At 41.9% G+C, this 21164-nt stretch overlaps 1 protein-coding gene across 1 annotated transcript in view; it reads right to left on the reverse strand.

The window, feature by feature from the left end:
* Positions 1-2383: 2383 nt before the first annotated feature.
* LOC104510768 (AT-rich interactive domain-containing protein 1B-like) overlaps positions 2384-21164 on the reverse strand; it is a gene marked incomplete at its 3' end in the record, with an annotated part of 71802 nt that continues 53021 nt past the window's right edge. The window contains exon 4 of the mRNA XM_010153126.1: positions 2384-2494. Within this exon, the coding sequence (XP_010151428.1) occupies positions 2384-2494 (111 nt within the window). The remainder of the gene's footprint in view (positions 2495-21164) is intronic.

Consider the following 21164-nt stretch of genomic DNA (forward strand, 5'->3'; position numbering starts at 1 on the left):
ACACCATTCACCACTTAGTATTACATCTCCTTTGTTGTCTTTAAACGCTTGTATAAGCTTGCTATGTAGCTGCTGTGATTTTACACAATGCCCTTAAGAAATAAAAAGATAACGGGCAAACTGTATAAATATCAGAATGCCATGAAACAAAACATACACTTTTATTAAAACTTGGTTAACACCACTGCTATTGTTTCAAGCTTCCCTGTACAAAGATGACTTACTGACTACCCTCCATAACAGCATTATCTTGCAAACAAGCTTAAACAGCCATATTTAGCATCCCAAAATGACACTATAACTGGGAATACTACACAAGGGATAATCATCATGGGTTTTCATAAGCGGTCTAAAACTGAATGCAGAACTCTTGCTCCAGGCGGGGGGAAACCCAAACCAAAAGTTTGTACGGTCAAGCTATCCATACCCCAAAACAGAGTTATATTAAAGCATTTATCATGCTCACCATACTTAGAATGTATGGATTGTTCCTAATTTCTAAGACATTCTCCTTGGAAGTAACATGATAGGGTGTTCACTCACACAACCAAGAAAAGCGTTGTCACCGCATAGGAAGGGCTGCAGTTGTTTTTAAAATTGAAAAAGAAAACAAACAAACAAAATGAACACCCCACACAAAAAACCCAAACAAAAACAAAATACACAATGATATCTCCCATTCCCCTCCATATCCAAACAGCAGTGGTTGTGAGTATACAAAGTGCTCTCGGGTTAAGTAGCAAGGCTTTTTGGTAAGGAAGTGTCTCAACAACAGCATTTGGGACCAACTCAGGGTTTAAGTTTTGTGGCCAAAATGATTAACATTCACTGTTAATACTACCAGCTTACTCATACCTATAATAATAATGAGCTGCTAAATATACCAAACACTCAGGGACACAGGTAATACCCAATACTCTGCTTAGATATCATGAAGATGAAGATAGGACAGAACATGGATTAAAAGTAGGACAATCGTTTAAGAAAAACCACAGGCAAATTAGTAGAACATTAGTCGATAAATAACTTGACTTCTCTCTACGCTAATACACACTGATCATGAAAAACAGGGAAGTAAAATGTCCCTTTTAATATCTCTGCTTTTTAAAGTACGAAGTGGTTGCCAACAGTTCAATGTCCACAGGAGCTGCTATTTTTAAGGTAATCGCCAGCACTCATTTTTGAGACTTGCTCAGAGAAATTAGTCTTTTTAAGAAAGGTTTCCCGAAAACTGTCGAATTAATACTAGTTCAAAGCAAATGGATATCTCCTCTCACACCAGTTTCCATAGTTTCTCCCAAGACATGCATGTCCCAAACGTAACGTAAAGAATTTGTGGCACATCGATTCTCCTAGGTGCCAAAGAGAACTTTAAAATGCTACGAAGATGCTTATTTCGAGGGGTGGACAATCATGCCACATGCCAGAGCTAAACATACAATGTTTATACTGCCAGATTTCACAAATACATTTGGTGTCTTGATAACATAAACTCTTCAGAGACCCCTCTGCTACCTGGAAATGAACACATATCCAGTGAGCTGCAGGAAATAACCTGTATTTTTAGAATACATTATTCCACAACAGAGGTCACAGCTTATAAACAGTTTTCATCATGTAAGCTGAGCATATTCTAGTTGGTTTAAATTCATGCTGGTTTATTATCACCAAACAAGAAAAATGCCCAAACCAACGGGGGCACACAGAAACAAGGCCAAGGAGTACTTTATCTATTACAGTGAAGTAAAACCTTCAAAAAATGCAAGTAGCTGCAGTATCTTTGCAAAGTACATTAATTTGTGCTCTTTGCCCCACAGCAGAATGCTTAGGGCTCAGAAAAACTAAGAAAAGTTAGTCCAAAATAATCTCCTAACCAAAAGATCGACCCAGCCCAAGTATCACTATCATTCCCACTTCTACAATTATGTAGCCATAGACAGTAGCAGAATTGACAAGTCAAACTCCTTACTGATGCTCTGGGTTTGGATCAAGCAACTCCTGGCGGCAGTATCCTTAACCAGAAACTACTGAAATCCTTCAAAAAGGGCGCAGAAAAAAGCCTCTTCCTCACCAGATCGTTTTGGGCAAGCATGGAATTCCTAAAGCTAAAGACACCAATCCGTTTCCTCTATGCATATACACACGTGCACAAGTACAAAACATGCATGTGCACAAACTGTACTATTTTGAACCAGAACAAGCCTAAGCTAAGTCCGCTCATACACAAAACCTGACTGTTCTCACCATGTTTTTTTAAAAGGTTTGTGATCAACCTCTTAATGTTTCTTCTTGCAATATCTCTCATCCAGTCATCCTGGATGCAATGAAATCCTGTGTAACGTGCTTTCATTTTAAAATACTGAAACAAACATTAATTTCTTACTGGTAAGCTCGATGGTCTTTCTTGCTGGATTAGATTCAAGTCTTCATGGTTAGGCTTTCCTGGGGCCATAGGAGGTTGAGATCTGGTTCCATAGCCTTCCTGAGACATGTCCTGCAACAACAGTTGTAACAGAATTATTAACCTGACTCAGTAATTACATCTGCATCACAGAAGTGTGAAAATACAACAGCTGAGTACTGATGTTTTTATCAGAAATTTTTACTAGTTAAACCTTCATGATGGATCAAGCCCGCACAGGTACCAGTATGACCTGCACTGTTTATAAAAAAATCCAAGGAGCAGAGTGATGTGCTGACAAGCAGCAGGGAATCATACCACTAGAACACAGGAACACACACAAAACCAAACCTGCTAAATATACCACCCCCTTTTACAGTAAAAGAGTAGTAAGCACAAAGTGGTCAAAACATTCATCCTACTGTCAGATGTGTTCTCAAGTCTTTTGATGAAGTACTGAGCCAGGTGGAAGAGTGACTTGAAAGTAAGACTGTAATCACGCTGTGTATCAGGTTCCCGTAACAACCCTGGATTTACCGCTGCTACTACTGGCACAACTTTCAGACACTGCCTACCGGGTCCTAGCACACAATGCACACTCCCTGCATCTGCTGGAAGCACGTTCTGTCCACCTGTTCGGAAGAAAAGCGTATTTGATCCAGAGTAGCTCCAAAGCCCCCCATCAGTAACCTGGGGAATTTCCTCCCTACGCAAGCCCAAGCAGTCCTAGGTAGTGGCCTAACACAACACCCATCACACAGAGGCGAGGGGAGCAACTCCCCCTGCCATCCCCCATCCCACAACACAGGCTTAACTTCACACGTGTAAGATACTTGCCCATTGCAAATCCTTAGGTTCAGGCTTCCTTTTTATAGCAGCTTCTACACTAACTTCTTCCAAGGAAAACAGAGAGCGCAATACTGGCTTCAGCATGCGTAACCGGTGGGGGAAGTTGGAGAACCAGTTCCCGACTGCTAGAAAAGATATCTCACCTTCAAGGATTTTCTTTGTTGCTTTTAAGTGGTTGAAATTCTCCTCTCCCCCTCCCGAGTTTAGTATCAGTTTAATTTGCTCCAGCCACCCTCACACCTTCAGTTTTGACACGTACCTGGAAGCATGCAGGCGCTGCTGGCACGAAGGGGCAGGGAAGCTGTCCTCTGTCCCACCCCACCACTGCGTACAAAGGGCTGTTCGGACAGCCGAGGGTCCGTATCGGCGGAGCTACTGCTCACGCACAGACTCGGGGAGACAGCTGGCTTGCAGGGCAGGACAGCTTTTGGGCTCTGTTTTTAGCCCTGCTCCTGACAGAGGGAAATTTGTTACAATCGCACCGTTTCCACGCAGCCCCTTCCATCGCTTTGGACCCTCCCAAATTATTTTAAGGGGCGCAGAAAATTCAACAGGGCTAACAAAACGAACCCCAGCAAACCTGATGTGATGTAAACCCAGCAATAACCGATCTCGGCCGTAAGCCTGTGCCAAGTAAAATCAAGGAACACTTAAAAGGCCAGCACTTCAATGTGGTTACCAGCAGAGGGTAACAATTAGGCTTAAGGGTGACAAAGGCTGATGGCTGAATGATTATTATCCCCAGTGACCCCCCGTGCTCCCCCCCGCCCAGATTTCCACTTGTCACACAGCTCTCCTGCTGCGCACACCAGCAGGTTCCTGTGGATTAACAGTGAGGTTTAAAATCAACAAATGGCACAAGGCCTCCATTCAGCAGCCTTCACCCCAGCACAAAGGAGTAGAAAGGTGCAGGACAGCTTCACAATAGGCAAACAAATGAGCAAACCTCTGCTTTCCTTTTTATTTGAAAACGCGCGCGCAGGCACACACACACACAGGGACACGCATGCTAGGGGCTGTCACCGTGTAGGCAGCTGTAATAAACCCAGCAACTCCAGGTTTCAGCTTCCAGTTCAGCGTTCTACTCTCTTCTTCTAAATTCTTAAAAAAAAATATACCAAATAAGAACCACTTGTTAAAACAACAGCAGCAACACACCATCCAGAAATACCAAGAGTGGTGAAAAAGGATAAACGGAATATTCAATTTAGGAGACATCCTTCTAGAAACACAACTGTTACTTTTTCCAAACAGACACTACAGGATTTCACTGGGAAGCAAAACATGTTTTGTATTTTGAAAAATCAAGAGAGCTTAATTCCTTACAAAGTCCCAAGCACAGTTTTTCCCACATGTCTGAAAGATTTTTAACCTCACTTCCTACTGAAATTTCCAAGGGGACTGGAGAGGGAGTAGGAAGAGCCAACATGCTTTCTCACAAGAAATACTGCATGTTGAATGGAATTAGCTTTTACCTGGGTATTTGAAAACCATCTGGAAAGGCCTTTCCACACACACTGAGCAGCACATTAAAAGCCCCAGACATGACACCGTTTGTCTTTTTAAATGCATCGTTTCCATAGTGGTTTCCTTTCTGATTGTGGAAAAATCAACTCTCTTCGCTCAATTCTACATGAGGTTTGGAAACAAATACCGCAGACATCAGTGTTTGTTATGATGCAGACACTTGTGCGCTCCAAACCGGACTGAGATCACATGCTCTTTCTTAAATTCTCTGTAAAGCCATTTAGATACTTGGATCACTCTAAACTTGGAAAGCGGCTCTTGAGAAGTGAAGAACCCATTTGTGCTCAGTAAGTTGCAGGCATGGGAATCTCCCAGATGAAATATGCATGGGGCTGTGTTTATAATTTCATGTGTTTATACATTTGCATTGTCCAATAAAAATAGTCCATTTATATACTAAACACAATGACAATTAAATAATAGTGTAGCTCACTATGTGGTTGGCTTCATAACCAAAACAGTGCTTAGTATCATTTTCACTGAAAAACAGAGGAGGGAAAATCCCTGTTGTCTTTCTTCAGTTCTGCATTAGGAAATTTTGTTAACCTACAGCACATTAACAAGAGATCCAACAGATTTTCAGAGATAAGGAAGAACTAAGGACAGAACTATTCGGGGAAATTGTCTCTCACTGAAGAAATGCACAGATTTGGCAATTTTCACTTTCAGTTTTTAAAGGTCATTTTTCATTCTAGCATCTAGCAATGGATTTACTGGGTACTGAACAGAGGGAACGTAAGGGGAAGAGGAACATGTTACCACGTGTTGTACTACAGTTGTGGCTGAAGAGTCCTGCATTGATATTGGGGCTCCAACTTCTCCTGGGATCCCTGATTTTTTCTCTTTTCACTTCCAGTATTTTATCCATCAATGACATTGGCTTTCAAAGCAAAGCCTGTGATTTTTTTTTATGAATCACAGAAAATCCTTCCTCCTGTAGAAGAGCATGTGTGTAAGAGAGAGAAATTGAGGCTTTTATAAACAGAAGGCTACAAGTTTCCACTCAGAACTTCCCAACTTGGCACAAGCCCAATCATATCATAGCTGTTATAGCACAAACTGTCAACAAAGTTGTAAAATAACTAAAAGCAGGGTTTTCCCCCATCAGATTTTAGAAAAAGCACTGGGACAATCTGCAAGTCACAAACATATACTCAAAATAGCTAAAGTTTACACTTCTTAAGAGTTGTAAAAATAATTTTATACTATGAAACAGTTAAACATGAAAACACAGGACTATGCCTACACCCTAAAACCTATGTATTGGGTAAGCTGTTCAGAAATCAATCCATATACAGTTACTATATTTGGGTAATAATAACAATCAGTTAGTTACCATCCACGAAACCAGGACTAGTTATTTACCTCCTGTTCACATACACCTTTAGCTTGCTTTGCAGACTGAGGTACATGCAACTCAAGATTTGTGTAGTCTGAGGACTAAAGGAGGAAGAAGCAGGGTGTTTTCTTCCCTCTTATTCTCTGTTACTGTAATCATCTTACAAACTTTAAAGTCTCTAATTCTAGTGTGAGATTTCATTAACAGATGTTTAAAGGGCCAAGGGAGCCAATATACCAGCCTGCAACAAAGTCCAAGTCCCCTTGCTCCTGTCTCCCCTAACTCTTGCAGCTAAACACAAAAGCCTTTAGTTAGTTTGTGTTAGTGGTCTTTATTAGGCCGCTTTGTGAAATGATGCAACTTAAAACTTGCCAGAGGAGTAACCCTTTCCCCCTCAGCTTTATAATTTCCCACAGCATTCTCCTGGAGAAACTAGCTGCTCATGGCTGGGGCAGGCACACCAGGTTAAAAACTGGCTGGATGGCTGGGCTTAGTACTGAGGACAGTTCTCTTGAATATCTTTATCAATGACCTGGATGAGGGGATCAAGCGCACCCTCAGTAAGTTTGCAGACAACACCAAGTTGGGCAGGAGTGTTGACCTGCTGGAGCATGAGAAGGCTCTTCAGAGGGATCTGGACAGGCCGGATCCATGGGCCAAGGGCAACTGTATGAAGTTCAACAAGGCCAAGTGCTGGGTCCTGCACTTGGGTCACAACAACCCCCTGCAACGCTACATGCTTGGGGATGAGTGGTTGGGAAGCTGCCCAATGGAAAAGGACCTGGGTGCATTGGTCAACAGCTGGGTGAATATGTGCTGGCCGCATGCCCAGGTGGACAAGAAGGCCACCAGCATCCTGGCTTGTATCAGGAACAGTATGGCCAGCAGGAGCAGGGAAGTGATTGTGCCCCTGCACTGGGCACTGGTGAGGCTGCACCCTGAATCCTGTCTTCAGTTCTGGGCCCCTCACTACAAGAAAGACATGGAGGTGCTGGAGCATGTCCAGAGAAGGGCTACAGAGCTGGGGAAGGATCTGGAGCACAAGTCCTGTGAGGAGCGTCTGCGGGAAATGGGGTTGTTCGACCTGGAGAAGAGGAGGCTCAGGGGAGACCTTATCGCTCTCTACCTGAAAGGAGGTTGTACCAAGGTGGGTGTTGGTCTCTTCCCCCAAGTAACAAGTGATAGGACAAGAGGAAATGGCCTCAAGTTGCACCAGGGGAGGTTTAGATTGGATATTGGGAAAAATTTCTTCAAGGAAAGGGTTGTCAGGCATTGGAATGGGCTGCCCAGGGAGGTGGTGGAGTCACCATCCCAGAAGGGATTTAAAAGACGTGTAGAAGTAATGATTGCTTTTATGATTCTGTAACTACTGAACAGAGCTGGCCTTCGGAAGGGTTGGGTAGGCAAAGAGAGGAAGGAGACTTCCCTCCTTCAGCAGCAGCCAGCTACGAGCCCACTCCAGCACTGAACTGCGGCCACTTTGGAGTAGGCCATGGAGACAACCTTTTCCCTTCTGGTGCACAATGCTAATTAGTGTCATGCTTTCATTCTCTAGCTGGACCTAGTTTTAAACAAGTCTGTCCACATTTACATGTTCTCTGCTAACCTAAATATGCTGATAATGCTCAAAACCATGTAGCTGAAATGCACATTTGTTGTAAGATCTGCTGAACAAGATAAGATCTAATTATTAAATACTTTAAATCATTTTTAATGGAAAACGAAAGCATAGTAAAAACATCAACGTTTGGGGAAACCACATTTAAAGAAGGGCTGGGTGAGAAACATCATTCAGGCTTCATCCACTTCTACTGCAACAAATTTCAGAGGGATAACATGACCACCCAGGAAGATAAATACCATGATGGTTAAACAGAAGGAAAATCATTTATGGAAAATAATATACTAGACTTCAATTTGAGAAACTCATTAAAAACTATTTTAGCCCATGTTCTTGATTCAGTTGGTTGATCTTTAGAAGACTTCAAGTGCGAGAGCAGTGAATTCTACAACTATGTGACAACAGCAAAATCGAAAGCAAATGTTTTTGGGTTTGGTTTTTTCCCCAGACCACTTGAAAATGGAAGTCAGGATCCAATACAGCAGCCAAGAGGAGCACGCAGCCCTACAATACAAGATCATTTTACTCATATCTGAATGTATATGATGGAACAGAAAGAATGCAAGTGACATGTTAGGGGTGTACAGAAGGACATTCCTTGTTATCACTTAACCAAGTACATGTTCGTTCTCTGTAGACAAATACACATCAACCCATTTCCCCTCTTTCCATCTTCTACAGTAAAAAGCTACAATTAAAATAAACTCCTACCAGAATGGTGACATATCCCTACACAGCCAACTTCTAGCCCAACCCTAGTACCAACATGTCACCTCCCAAGCTGTATGCTCTCTGGCAGCACAAAACTGACAACAAAGGACAGCCAACCTGTTAGAGGAATACTGTTGGTAATGCTGCACTCAAAGTGTTATGCCCAGAGGCACAGGCAACACTCAGTCTCATCGAAGCAGCCAACAGAATGCTGCCCTGTGGGGAACAGTCCACTAAGGACAAAAAGAACAGAGAGATTTGCTTGAATCCTAGGCAGATGGTCTGCAGAGGTCCTGCAGGCCACAGACAAACTCCTGCAGAAGATCCTGGGTCAAGAAGAAATGCATATATATTTAGTTTTATGAATCAGAAATGGAAAAAACCCAAACAAACAAAACCACCTAAAGCCTTGAAGAAAAGGAAATTGCTGTCTTTCAGCTGGAGAGCATAGTGCACAAACCAGCAAGCAAGACTTTTGCTACACAGAGGACACAGCTGATTGGGGCGGGGGGGAGATTCGTTCTGTAGGTCCCAGCACCTATTATGCCAACAAAAAAAGAAGAGAGTGCTGAACACCAGAGGTGGATTACCAGTGCAGTCTAGTAATCCTCTTAAACACGCTAGTCTGTGTTTATGTGATGAAGTGAGTAAACCCTGCTCATAACCAGAATATGTAAATCATTTCAAGTCAACCCCCTACCACCACGGAAACCTGAATGGACACAAGGAGAACAGTTGTCCTGGAGTATGGCAAGCAACAGGCTGGCATCCACCTCAACATGCTGATGCTATTTGCTGACTATTGCTTCAGTGGGGCTGGCAAGCAGCAACTGCCCTTCTTTCAGGTAGTTATCACTTCCCTACAGTCAAGCCAGGGCAGGATTGTACCCTCAGAAACGAAGATTCTTCTTTACCTTACCAAGTTAATTTCAGTCGTCCATCTTCCACAGAGGTACTAGAGGGAGTCAAGAGCTTCAGAGAAGTGCCAAAGCAAAAAAGTCCTTTCCTTTTCCAAAAGGAGATAATTCATTCAGAAATCACACTCAACTCCTCAGAGAAAAATCCTACCACGTACTTTAAGAAATTTGGAAAACCTGACAGTTTGGATACCTCAGGTGTAGACCAGTCACTGTCTTTAAGAGATCTCAGCATCTTCTTCAATGTTATTAATATGCTCCCTTCCAAGATACCTGCAACTTCATTCTAAAACTTACTATTTCCTAGATCTTTTTTTTTTTTAAGCTAATTAAAAAAAGTCTAAACAGGAATACCATTTTCTCCCTTCAGGATCCCAATTACCACAGAATGATGTCTGAAGACACTGGAGGGGGGAGGAAAAAAAATATACTTTGCCTAGCAGGCAGCAGTTGGGATGCTTAAATTAGGTAAGAAAATGTATTATTGAGGCTCAGCCCATCAAAACTCTCAGGAAATTATTAGAAACTCAAGACTACCTGCCTATGGAAGGTTTTCCCCTGCAGAACACACTTTAAGCATTTCAAATGCAGAGAGGGACAAAGACAGCCCCCCACACCTTACAGGGAGAACAATGTTTGTTTGGACAGCGTATCTTCTACTCACCTGGTCAGGTAATCTGAGCCAACTAAGAGAGGAGGGTCTCTCTTCCTAAGCACTCTCATCCATTTTCATGTGTCTTCTCAATATGGCCTCCGGGAACCACGTTAAGCAAGTGATGCAGGAAGAGCTCCAGGATGAAATCATTCTCGGAAACCTTTATCTTGCTATTCTGTTTCCACCACTACTGCGTTCCACGGATCACAGAGCATATCAATAGTGGATTTAACCAGAAACAAGACATTTCATCTAGTTTTCTTCTTTCATACTTGTAACATGCCACATGAAAAAAATAGTCAAGTTTGATGTTTGTATTAAAATGTGACTGTTGCACATGGCGCAGCCTGATAAACAGCTGTCAGTTCTTCATTTACAGGAAAAATAAGGTGGTTTCTTTGTTCTACAGACATGAAGTACAAGTGTGAATGAGAATATGAGAGAGAACCTGAAGAGGTAATCTGACAAATACAACTTGGAAGTAAGAAGTAAACCCGGCATTTTATTTCCATTAATTTTCCCATGCTTAAAGAGCTTTTTGGACTTTTCCTGAAAACCCGACATGGACGGGGAGTCCCAACCATGCTTTCATTTTCTACACCCTCTCCTTCCTCTCCCTGCCCATCCTTCACTGACTAGGCCATATTTAAAAAAGAAAAAGGAAGCAAGCCCTGGCAGTTTTCACATGTCCTATTCCTTACCGTCACTAGGGACAGACTACCACATTAACGTGGTGACACACGCATTTTGTGCCATCCAGCACCCTGCCCTGCCACACCGGTCCTTCCTAAAACTCGGTGAGAAACGCATCTCTGCGCTGAACCCTGAGACGCAAAGCTGAGCTGAGCAACAGCTCTGCACCCCGAAGAGCGAGCGAAACCTGACAAAACGCAGGAGAAGGGCAGGATTTAAAACCTGCCATTTCTTTCTATAGGGCTGCTGCTGAGGCAGGGGGCTGGGAGGGCTCTGCACCCCCAAGGCCAGCAGCCTACCCCAGCCTGCCTGCTGCCGCCGCCGAGTAAGCTCTCCCGAGCATACGGCTTGCTGGCAGAAACCAGGTCAGAGCACTGCCCGCAGCTTACAGCAGCGCTGGAAGCCTAGAGCCAGCTTACAGAATAAAGGGAAAAGCTGCTCCGAGAGCAGCTGCTACCTCTAGGCTAACGGAGCTAGGCACCCAAGGATGAGACTTCCTCACTCGAGAGCAGGAAACACGTCTTCAGCCTTTTCTTAGGGGCACGTCTGTAACTGTGCTTCGAGGTAAAAGCCAGGACTTCATCAAATGGCTCACAGAAACCTGCAAATCTGTGCAGAAGAGTTGCTAGCAACACCCAAAACATCACTGAGGTCACATAAAAAAAAAATAAACCAACCAGAATGGTGAGGTTTGTTTCGTGGGCTTGATTCCTTCTCCTTCCCTTCAAAAATAAAGATGTATTATCTTAGATGACATTTACACTACAGTCTGGTGACACCTGTTAACTTAATCCCTAGTACTCCGCTATTAAAAGAAATTACTGAAATGAGCTTTACCTACTCTTTTATCAACAGCAGAATCACAGAAGGAATTGAAGCTCAGAGAAGAAAAGTAGTCTGTAATAATTGTGGTAAGGAAGGTTTTTCTCAGCTGGTCTCTACTGTTTTGGTTAACTTAATTTTTCAGTATGTGAGAGGGTGAGCATGTTACATTTGGGACTACTGGAGGTATAGAATTAGCTGCATTACCATCCTCTCTCTCTCTGCAGTCTGTGAATATACAGAGCATCTGTGCAACAATCTTTAAATCCAGCCACCACGTGTAAAAATACCTTAGTCCAAGGAGTGGAAAGAGAACAAGAATTTCCAAAAGGAAGCACCCACCGGCAGAAACAATTCAATGGACTGCACAATACAACAGCTTAAGACAACAGCAACAAATTATTTCTTTAATCTTTAAGGTAGAAAAGTCTCCACTACCATCACCACAAACCTAATTTTTTTTAAAAGAAAGTATTCCCAACTGGGCTGGTGTTGGGAGTGGAGAGAGGAGGGTGGTGAACAAGTAGAAGAAGTGATGAGAACCTAAACTCTGAGCCCACACCACTGACTACTCTTTCATAAAGCAACTAAGACACAGTGACTCATTAAAAGTTGGTGAAGGATTGCTAGGCAGTGAAGCAACAATAAACCTTTCCTTTTTTGTGAGGGTGAAGGAGCAGGGTCTTCATGAATTCTGTGGGCAGCCACCCATACACCGCCACACATACCTAGTTATTTAATTTTCTACCTAAAAACATGCATGTGGAAGACACCCAAGACGGGCATTCTGCAGTCAGGGAGAAGCACAGTGAAGACATGAAGAGAAAGGCTGTGCTCTTGCAGAACTTGATTTATTGAAGGACAGCTCACCAAGACCAACAGTTGTTCTCCTCTTTCCCACAACACAAACACAAAGCTGTTTTGTCAACATGTAAAGGTAAACTTGTTTTTTAAGCGGTATCTTACTCACTTTGATTTGCTATTTCATTCTTTGTTGTCCGTATCTGATGGCAATAAGTAAAACACCCTGGAAGATTTCAGCTACACGCTCCAAAATCTGTTCTAAATCCTACTACAGCAGGAGAGAAATGCAGTAAAAGGGAAATACTGGAAAGGATAACGAATACATATAAAATATATGCTGACCTATATTCAGATAATACACTGTCTCAACAACCAAATCCCAATTCAAAATACAGAAGAACTACATGTATCAACACTGAACATCTGCAATTATTAAAGAAAATACAGGCAGACAAAAAAACCCACCCCATATAGAGGTAAATTTTATGCCAGGAAATATTAACAAACTTATTTTCCCTACCTCTGAGGAAAATAATGTGTGTTAACTTAAAGGACATAAAGAGAATGCTGCTACACTGAAACTGGCCATGAGGTGTAATTTACAAGACCACTGAAATTTGGAATATATACTGCTCATTGAGAACTACCAAAAAAAAAAAACCCCAGAAAACAAACCAAAAAAACCCCCTACCACTCAGATTCATTAGTACTTTTCAGCCTTTATAACTTTACCACTTAATTCATAGTACTATACTATTTGCATTTGAAGATTTTTCTTGGAACAGGATTTGTGCATTTACATTCTAAAACATTCATGTAGACAACTTAGTCTGTGAACAGCCATCGGATTAATGGATCATAAAGTAAATGACTATTACATGATCAGGTATCTTTCGATAAACTCACTATTCTGTTTAACTTACTGCTAAATTTCAAAGGTACAGATAAAATTATTTCTGGGATATTAATTTTGCTCTCCGAATAACAGTAAAAGAAAATCATCATTAAGTATTAAGGAGAGTGGTACAGGGAGCAACAATAGTTATGGTCACTAATCTCCTAAAACAAAATAGTTTTTATCAGCCTGCATTCCAAGAGTTTTACTATCAAGTTAATTAATAGACTCCTACACTAACATCTAAATGTCAAGCAATTAATGGCACTGAACTATAAATGGCTTTGTCTTTGCTCTTATGGAGTTATTTTATAAAGCAAATGCAATTCTATCACTTCACTGATTTAATGCCGGCTTCATGAGGTTAATATTCCCAAGCAATCGCAAAATAACGAACTGCTTTAATTAACCTCTGTGATTTAAATACTGAGAGAAATCAGAATTTAGAAACTTTAAATAATAGCACTGTCATAACAACAACAATAATAGTACTTTGTGGATCAAAGTCAAACCACTGATTTGAGACCTTTGATAAATACCTTTGAACACATGTTTCTTACTGTATTTCTAAACTCACTAAAAAGACTGTTCTCTAAGCACAACATATTACATCCATGGTAGCTTTTACACAGTTTTTGTAGTTGAGATGAAAAATGTTTCCTTTCAGGATTATTTACTTATAAATGCTGAAGTTCTTAATTTGAAAAAATGATTCAGCATCCTCACCTTTTGCACTAGAATGCTTTGTAGAGATTCCTGCTACGGATGTGGGACACTGCCTGCTGAATCTACGAACTGACTGCATGTAAGTAACTGACCACTTAAAAAGAAAGGCGCTAAATAGGATTTCCCTCTTCCGCCCAGACTAAATTTTCTCTTTCCAATTTAGCGGAAGGGAGGCTCTTATTGCCAGAGTTTCTTTACGATACGGTGTAAGCTAAATTCACTTTAGTACATGAAAGCACTCATCAGGACTCAGGCCCTTCTGCACTGCTCATCTTAGAAGCACAAGAGCAGCAATATGCCTCCTAGGTTTGGCATGATACAAAAACATGAGGATAGAAATTGCAAACCAACAGGGTACAGGATGTCACAAACATTCCTGCCAGACAGGTTAGCAGTGTGCTCTGACCCATCTCCCCTGACTATCGGGGCCAGATACCGTCGGACCCCCATTGGCAGCAGATGCCCAAAGAGGTGCACTTGCTGGTTTCTCGGGAGAAGAAAGCCGACCTTCAAAATTCCTCCTTCAAGCTGCAAACGGAAAAGCCTGCTACTTTCGGCAGAAAACCAGTAATAGGTGAACACAGCAAAAGTACACGGAGACTGGGAAAATGTTTAACTCCACCAAGGGAAATGTAAACTGAAGGTGCCATATGACTGCTAAGACAACACGGAGGGAAACGAATACTTTCACTGACAGCCCTTTGGAAGACTGCAACACAGGCGCATAAACAAAGCTCGCTACATCTGGTACATAACAGCAGTACCACTCTGCAAGATAAAATACTTCTCCTTTCCCAGCAGTACCACTTAACAAATCCAAGTTACTAGGAAGACGGCTATGTGTAAGGGGTAATTGCACACGCTAACTTTAAAGGCTTCAGACCTCGACGACTGGGGTTGGTTTTGGTTTGGCTGAACTGGTCACCATGTTGGTGAACGCTCGCTTTAAAGTAACGGGGCCGAGGAAGCCTTCTCAAAATCCGAACGCAGGCTTTTGGGTTGGGTTAACGTGCCTTCGGTGAAAATATGCCTGCACTGCTGCGAGTGCTGCTCCGCGCTATGCCCTTGATTTTGTGGTCGTGCTCAGGTGTGAGTTTACTGACAACTACCCTGGCTTTTCTGCCTGACTCCAATCCTGCTCACTACTTGGCTCTGGAAGATCATTCTCCCGAGTCTGACAAGCTAGCACCTATTATAATCTTATAAATACAGACATAAATCACCGAGGGGAAAAAAGAGAAAGGTTTGACACATTCCCTGGAATGATTTAAGCAATGCTGAGCAAACAGAGCATTCCCCAAACGGACAGTAATCAGCTATTCCCACTACTGGGAATGGATGTCGCACAACAGGCGTCACGGTTTCACTGAACTCCTGAGGTGAGTAAGTAACCTCTGCCCCACACATAGATAGATATATGCTTAACACTTATTTGCTATTAGACCAGCAGCATGATTATGAAATAAGACTTTATAAAATCAAGACTTCAATCAGTCATGTGTCCACTGAACCTACACAGGTTCAAACCTCATTTGCCCTTCCTGAAAACACTGAGTTTAAGAAAGGCTCAAAAAGGATAAATCAGTTTTATGCACAAGATCAGTATGGTTCTTAAGTATTTCAACAGTTTTTATGTCACTTCAGTGTTCCCACAAGGTAAGGTGACAACTGCCTTTCAGAGGTCACTGGTGGCTTGTCTAGAAGCCAGGATTTAAGTCATGGTGCGCGAGTTTGGAAGTCAGCTGCTGAAAGCCTGCTCCCCCCAAGTCCAGCCGAGGTTTGCTACAGATGCAAAAAGTCAAGACTGCACTCTGCCTTTTGCTAACTACCTGATTTCTCTGAAGTAGGTTGGCAGCAAAAGATTTAGCACCCCAAAACAGATGCCTTCATAAGAAGCCGTACTGCTGTTTCTCCTCATATCTGATTTCAGGTCCCGCATGAAGGAGGCTGGAAAAGCCGTAAGTACGTAGAACTGCATGAGAATTTTCACCCAGGTGCTTGCTAGGCACACGCCTGCTCACTACAGACAAGCAGCCCTGATTTCTAAAAGCCAACCAACAAGAACACCTCAGAAGCAAAAGTTCTTCATGCCATGAATTTGGGGCTGAATGGTTTAAAAGAGTCACTTCTACTCTGTACCTCTTCACCCCGGAAAGTAAATAATTGCTTCTAAGCTAAAAACAAGCCCAGCATTTCAAGACAGCATGAATATACACGGAGCACTAGGCACCTCTGTTGTGGAGATGACGGAAGTCTTGAAGGATTTATGGTCCACGAGTAGGGGTGTCAGCCACTGCTGATGATGGCAGGCAACAACCTCTTCTGAGCATTAAATTTGATTATGAGTTCTCATATAACTGTAATAGCCAACTTCCACAACGAATGCTTTCCTATAAGCCTGGCAGCAGATGTCAGATTAACATACAAGCTTGTTCTTTCCCAGATTTCCTGTGGTTTGTAAGACAACAAATACTAAGTGCAACCACTCATCTAGTGATGGATGATTACAGACACAAGTTAAAAGGACAGAAGGACAAACGATTTTCATTACAACTTTAAGCCCTGGGCAGCAATATGTTGCTTGCAAGGCCCCGTATATTCTTAAAGTTTAAATTAAATTCTACAGGATTTGAGACTAAACTACGATACAATAAACTGCTAATTCTGTGCCAGTTCCTAGTAATTTAAGAGTGAAGATTTTATTAGGAAGAATAATTGTGTTGAGGTAGAAAACAAATTCATACTCAACGAGGATTGTCTATAATTCTTACTAATGAATTCAGTATATGCATGTAACACGACTCCTAACTTGCAACAACAGTATTTTTGCACACTGTTACACCCCAAAACAGCTTGATGATGTTAATTAACGTGCTGCTTATTACACTGTTAAAGAACTTCAGCAGCTCACATCAAATTCAAAAACAAGACTTCATTCTCATTGTACCAAAATCATTTTAATAGTTGGATGCATTTTGCCACAATACAATTTGTTCTGTTTTCATGACAGTCATACAGCTTGGACATGAAAACAGATTAATTAGTTTCACATTTTGTTCACATTTTCAAAGACTGTTTCAAATGGGGTAACGTTTTATCTGTCCTACCTTGCACTGACTCAACACTAGAAACAGATGTCTGTGCAAGAACACGCTCATTGTCATCTCACGCTTGCGAAGGGCCAGTTCAAACCACTGCCACCAGTTCAGGGACAAACCTGCAATGTATGGCTTCCACTGATCCCAGTTTGGGGAAATGGAGAGGATCCGTAGCCCCTTGTGGGAGGGTAAGTGGTCCCCAGCCCTCTGCCTGCAGAGGCCGACTGAGACATCACCAGAGATGCCCCCCACCTCATCACGCACGCTGCCTTCCCGCTCTGCGTGCCCTTCTGCCCTGGACTAGTACGGTGGTTCACAAATTCCTACTGGCCTGAACTGCATTCACCACCACGCCCCAGCCCACTCTCAGGAAAAAAACAACCCACAACCCAACACCCCAAAACACTGGTTAATCTACTCTTTGTCCTATGACAGTCTGTGTTTAAAAAAATCTCACCAAGGTCAGTATGTCTTACCAGTGGGTAAGGCACTGTACTGGGGAGAAACAAGGGTTTGGTCTTATTTTTTCGGTAAAACCTGACAGTGAGTGAGATTTTGTTTGCTTGTTTATAAAATGTTTTCTCCTTTTGAATAAAAACAGGCTAAATACTGAGCCTGAACTACCTGACTAGTCCTTTAAGGCATTAAAAAAAAAAAAAAAAAGCTAATAACCAGAAGGCAATGAAGCAAACACACACACAGAGCCTCTTCCTGCACACTGCTGACCAGAATGGCCGATACCCCAGGAGAGCGCACATGTCTGCCCCCACCTCCAGAACCTGCCACACTTTTCCCCCCCTTTTAACCTCACGCCTGCATGTAAGAAAATGGATCAGCATAATCCCACTCTATTCTGGAAACTTGCAAGCAGAAAGCTTCCAGGACCACGTAAGACAAAGGATGACTTCAAGGTAACAGTAGCAGGTGTAGAATAAACCCACAATTTTTGTTTAACTAAGAGTGAGGCCATAATTATTCTGCAGATCCATTTCATCTGTCAGGAAGTGATATGGTCCCAACTCAAAATAACACAATAAACCTCAAAGGCATGATCCTATCTCAATACATTTGAGCACATGCTACATAAACCAAGAAAATATATAAACATGGCTGTTTAAAAGCCAGTTAGAAAGCATAATAACCCCAAATATACATCACACTATCTTAACAAAATAATGTTTAATGATGACAGTTTAAGTTTGCAATTATGTGACACTCTTGAGCAAAATATTACTTCTACTTATGGCAAAAGATTTAAAACTGCAAAAACAACTGAAGCATTTATTCATTTATATGCCATTTCAAGATGAAAAACCCTGCCAAGGGCAACACTGTAGTAGTGCAGCACATCTTTCTTTCTCTTTCTTTCTTTTAAAGAGCAGTAAAGGTAAAAAGTTTAAAAAAACCCAAGGTGGTATCTACATCCACTGGCAATATCTAATGATCAATGAATCTGCTACTGCAATAAAATTTGGCTAAAAAAAAGCCCTTCCTTTAATGGTTTTTGCACAGCCGGCTCCTGATACGAAGAGGGGATGACTGACGCTGGCTTACAGTATGGCTCCATAGTAAACTATGCCGGTATTACTACCAAACCACCTCTTAGGACACTCCCTTTCTGCCCACCACGCAACAAATTTAACAATGATCTAAACGACTTACAGCTCAAACATTCAAATAAACCCCATTCTCCTCCTTCCCCTCTACTCTTATTGGAAGAATGGAAAGTCACAAGTCACTGGAACTGTCCCAGAGATTATTTTATCTGTTTACTTTTAGCGACAAGATTGCATGTTGAATTCAAGCGAGTCAAGGAAATGGAGCAATGGCCTCACACTTCCACAACACGTGAGAAATGAAGCTGAGTACCAACTCCAAGGCACAACACAGAGGTATACCTGACTGCAGGAGCTTGCTCACATCATGTCTAAAAGAGCAAAAACCAAACCTTACCCACGTGAAATTTCAAATAGGTCTTCCCATAATAGAATACTCAGTACATCACACTACAGGGTTTTACATAAAAGAAAATGGTGGCAAAAAAAAGTCCATCATCCAGCCAGAATAAACACGACTTTCAGCTTCATAATCTCCAAAACAAGTACGCTGACATAAATCTACAGGGGAAATACAGAAAATAGAGTAGGGGAAATAAGGCCAGTTTATGAGAAGCCCCCTTTCTCCAGTCTGGCATCTTTCTTCTCCATCCAATTCAATCACACTCACATCACAGCATTCATGGAGATGGACTTATTTACCCTAAACCAGAACATGAAGCTCCTCCACCTAACAGCTGTGCCCCTCCTACAGGCAAGTTCAGCTTCCAGTCCATCAGGCACAGAAGAGTTGGTACACTCTTCGAGGCAAAGCCCACCTTTTTTGTTATGTACTTGGAGAGCAACCAGAGTAGTAGTGTCCTGACCTACAGCTGGGGCTACCGTGAACTACTTCAATATTATTAGAGTGCTCTTCTCCTGCTTCATGATCCAAACAGGGAAAACCCTTATAGTCTAATGCTTTCCCATAATTGTGGCTAGACACATTTTGGGAGGCCATTTTCTCTTCTTAAGAATGACATCCTAAAGCAATTGACTTTATACGTTCCTCCAAGTTGTGACCATTCAAAACCAGGACTTGACACTGATGTTGAGTGCAAAAAGCAACAAAATCAATATAAAAAGACAACAAATGGTTAATAAAGAATACAGAAAACACAGAGGAAATTCATTTGCAAGCTGGAAAGAAAGAGCAAAACTAAGGATGACAAAGGATGATGGATTGTATGACAGACTACCACAGTTTTCTGTTGACAGGATTATATAAACAGAACGCACTGATACTTTCGTGAGTAGAAATAAAGATACACCAACTGGTACAACAGGTATTACATGATTTTGTAGTTTATTTTAAAATACTATTTAGAATATGTAAAGCCAGTATTAAATCACAGCAGCACAGAATCACATAGGTTCAAAGAGACCTTTCAGAGAGAGGTCATGCAGTCAAACCTCCAGTGCAAAGCAAGTGTAGTGAGAACAGGGTGTCTTGGGGGCCTTGTCTGGGTGAATTTTGAACATTTCCAAGGATGGAGATTCCAGTCTCTCTGGACTCCTTCTTGTGGTTGAAAACCCTCATGGTAATTTTGATTTTTTGTTTATTTGTTTGTTGTGGGGTTTTTTCCCCCTTTTACCAAGTTGCAACTTCCCTTGTCCCAGTCTGTCCCCACTGCCTCTTGTGCACCTCTGAGACAGTTTGGCTCAGTTCTCTCCCACACCCTCCCATTCTGTAGCTGTAATCAGCAGAAAGATTTCCCGCAGGCTCGCTCTTCTTAAGGCTGCCCAGTATACCAAATTCAGCAAACTCTGTCCTTAAAAGACTCCTAAAGCTATACAAATACCTACTGCTATTTCTCTTGCTAAAATTTGAATCAAGTAAAATATAACCTTTACATTGTTTTCAAAATATAATCAGTCTCATATAAGCAGAGACATGTGCTTAAATAAGCACAGTTTTTAAAATTTGTTTCAGCAACAGAATTTGACGTGCACTCCCAACTTTTGCTATCCTAGTATTCATTTTTGTATTGTACACTGGTTACTTCAACTTCTCATGTTAGGAATTTGTTTTCTAGGTTAGCAGCTCCCAAACAACGGGAAAGAACACAGTGGTGAAGTTTTACAGAGAGATGTTAGAGAGAAGGTGTTCACCCCATGACCCTTTTTTAGACAGGGGGAAAAGCAGATATTGAACCAATCTGGAGATGGGGAAAAGAAAATGAGAAAGCCCCAAGATGTTAAGGGCTACTTATTATTTATATGAAACAGTGCCATCTACACACGAATATGCCAGGAAAAGCCTGTATAATTCAGAACCTGGGACCAGAGTTCAAAACTTAAGAGGCTGACCACAACTGAAGAAGAGCATAACCAACCAACCATTCGCAAACCACGAAGAACCTCAGGTGTGATTCTTACACTAAGCATTACTAACCGCAAGGCTGTGTGTGTTGGTGAACACCTAAGCTATCAACTGAATTTGCAGATTCAGGCAAAATGCCTATGGACCTTGAGATGCCTGTGGCACCCTTGTAGCCTGGATTTAGACAC

This window comes from Eurypyga helias, unplaced genomic scaffold (genome assembly GCF_000690775.1).
Source record: "Eurypyga helias isolate BGI_N326 unplaced genomic scaffold, ASM69077v1 scaffold14506, whole genome shotgun sequence".
Lineage (NCBI taxonomy): Eukaryota > Metazoa > Chordata > Aves > Eurypygiformes > Eurypygidae > Eurypyga > Eurypyga helias.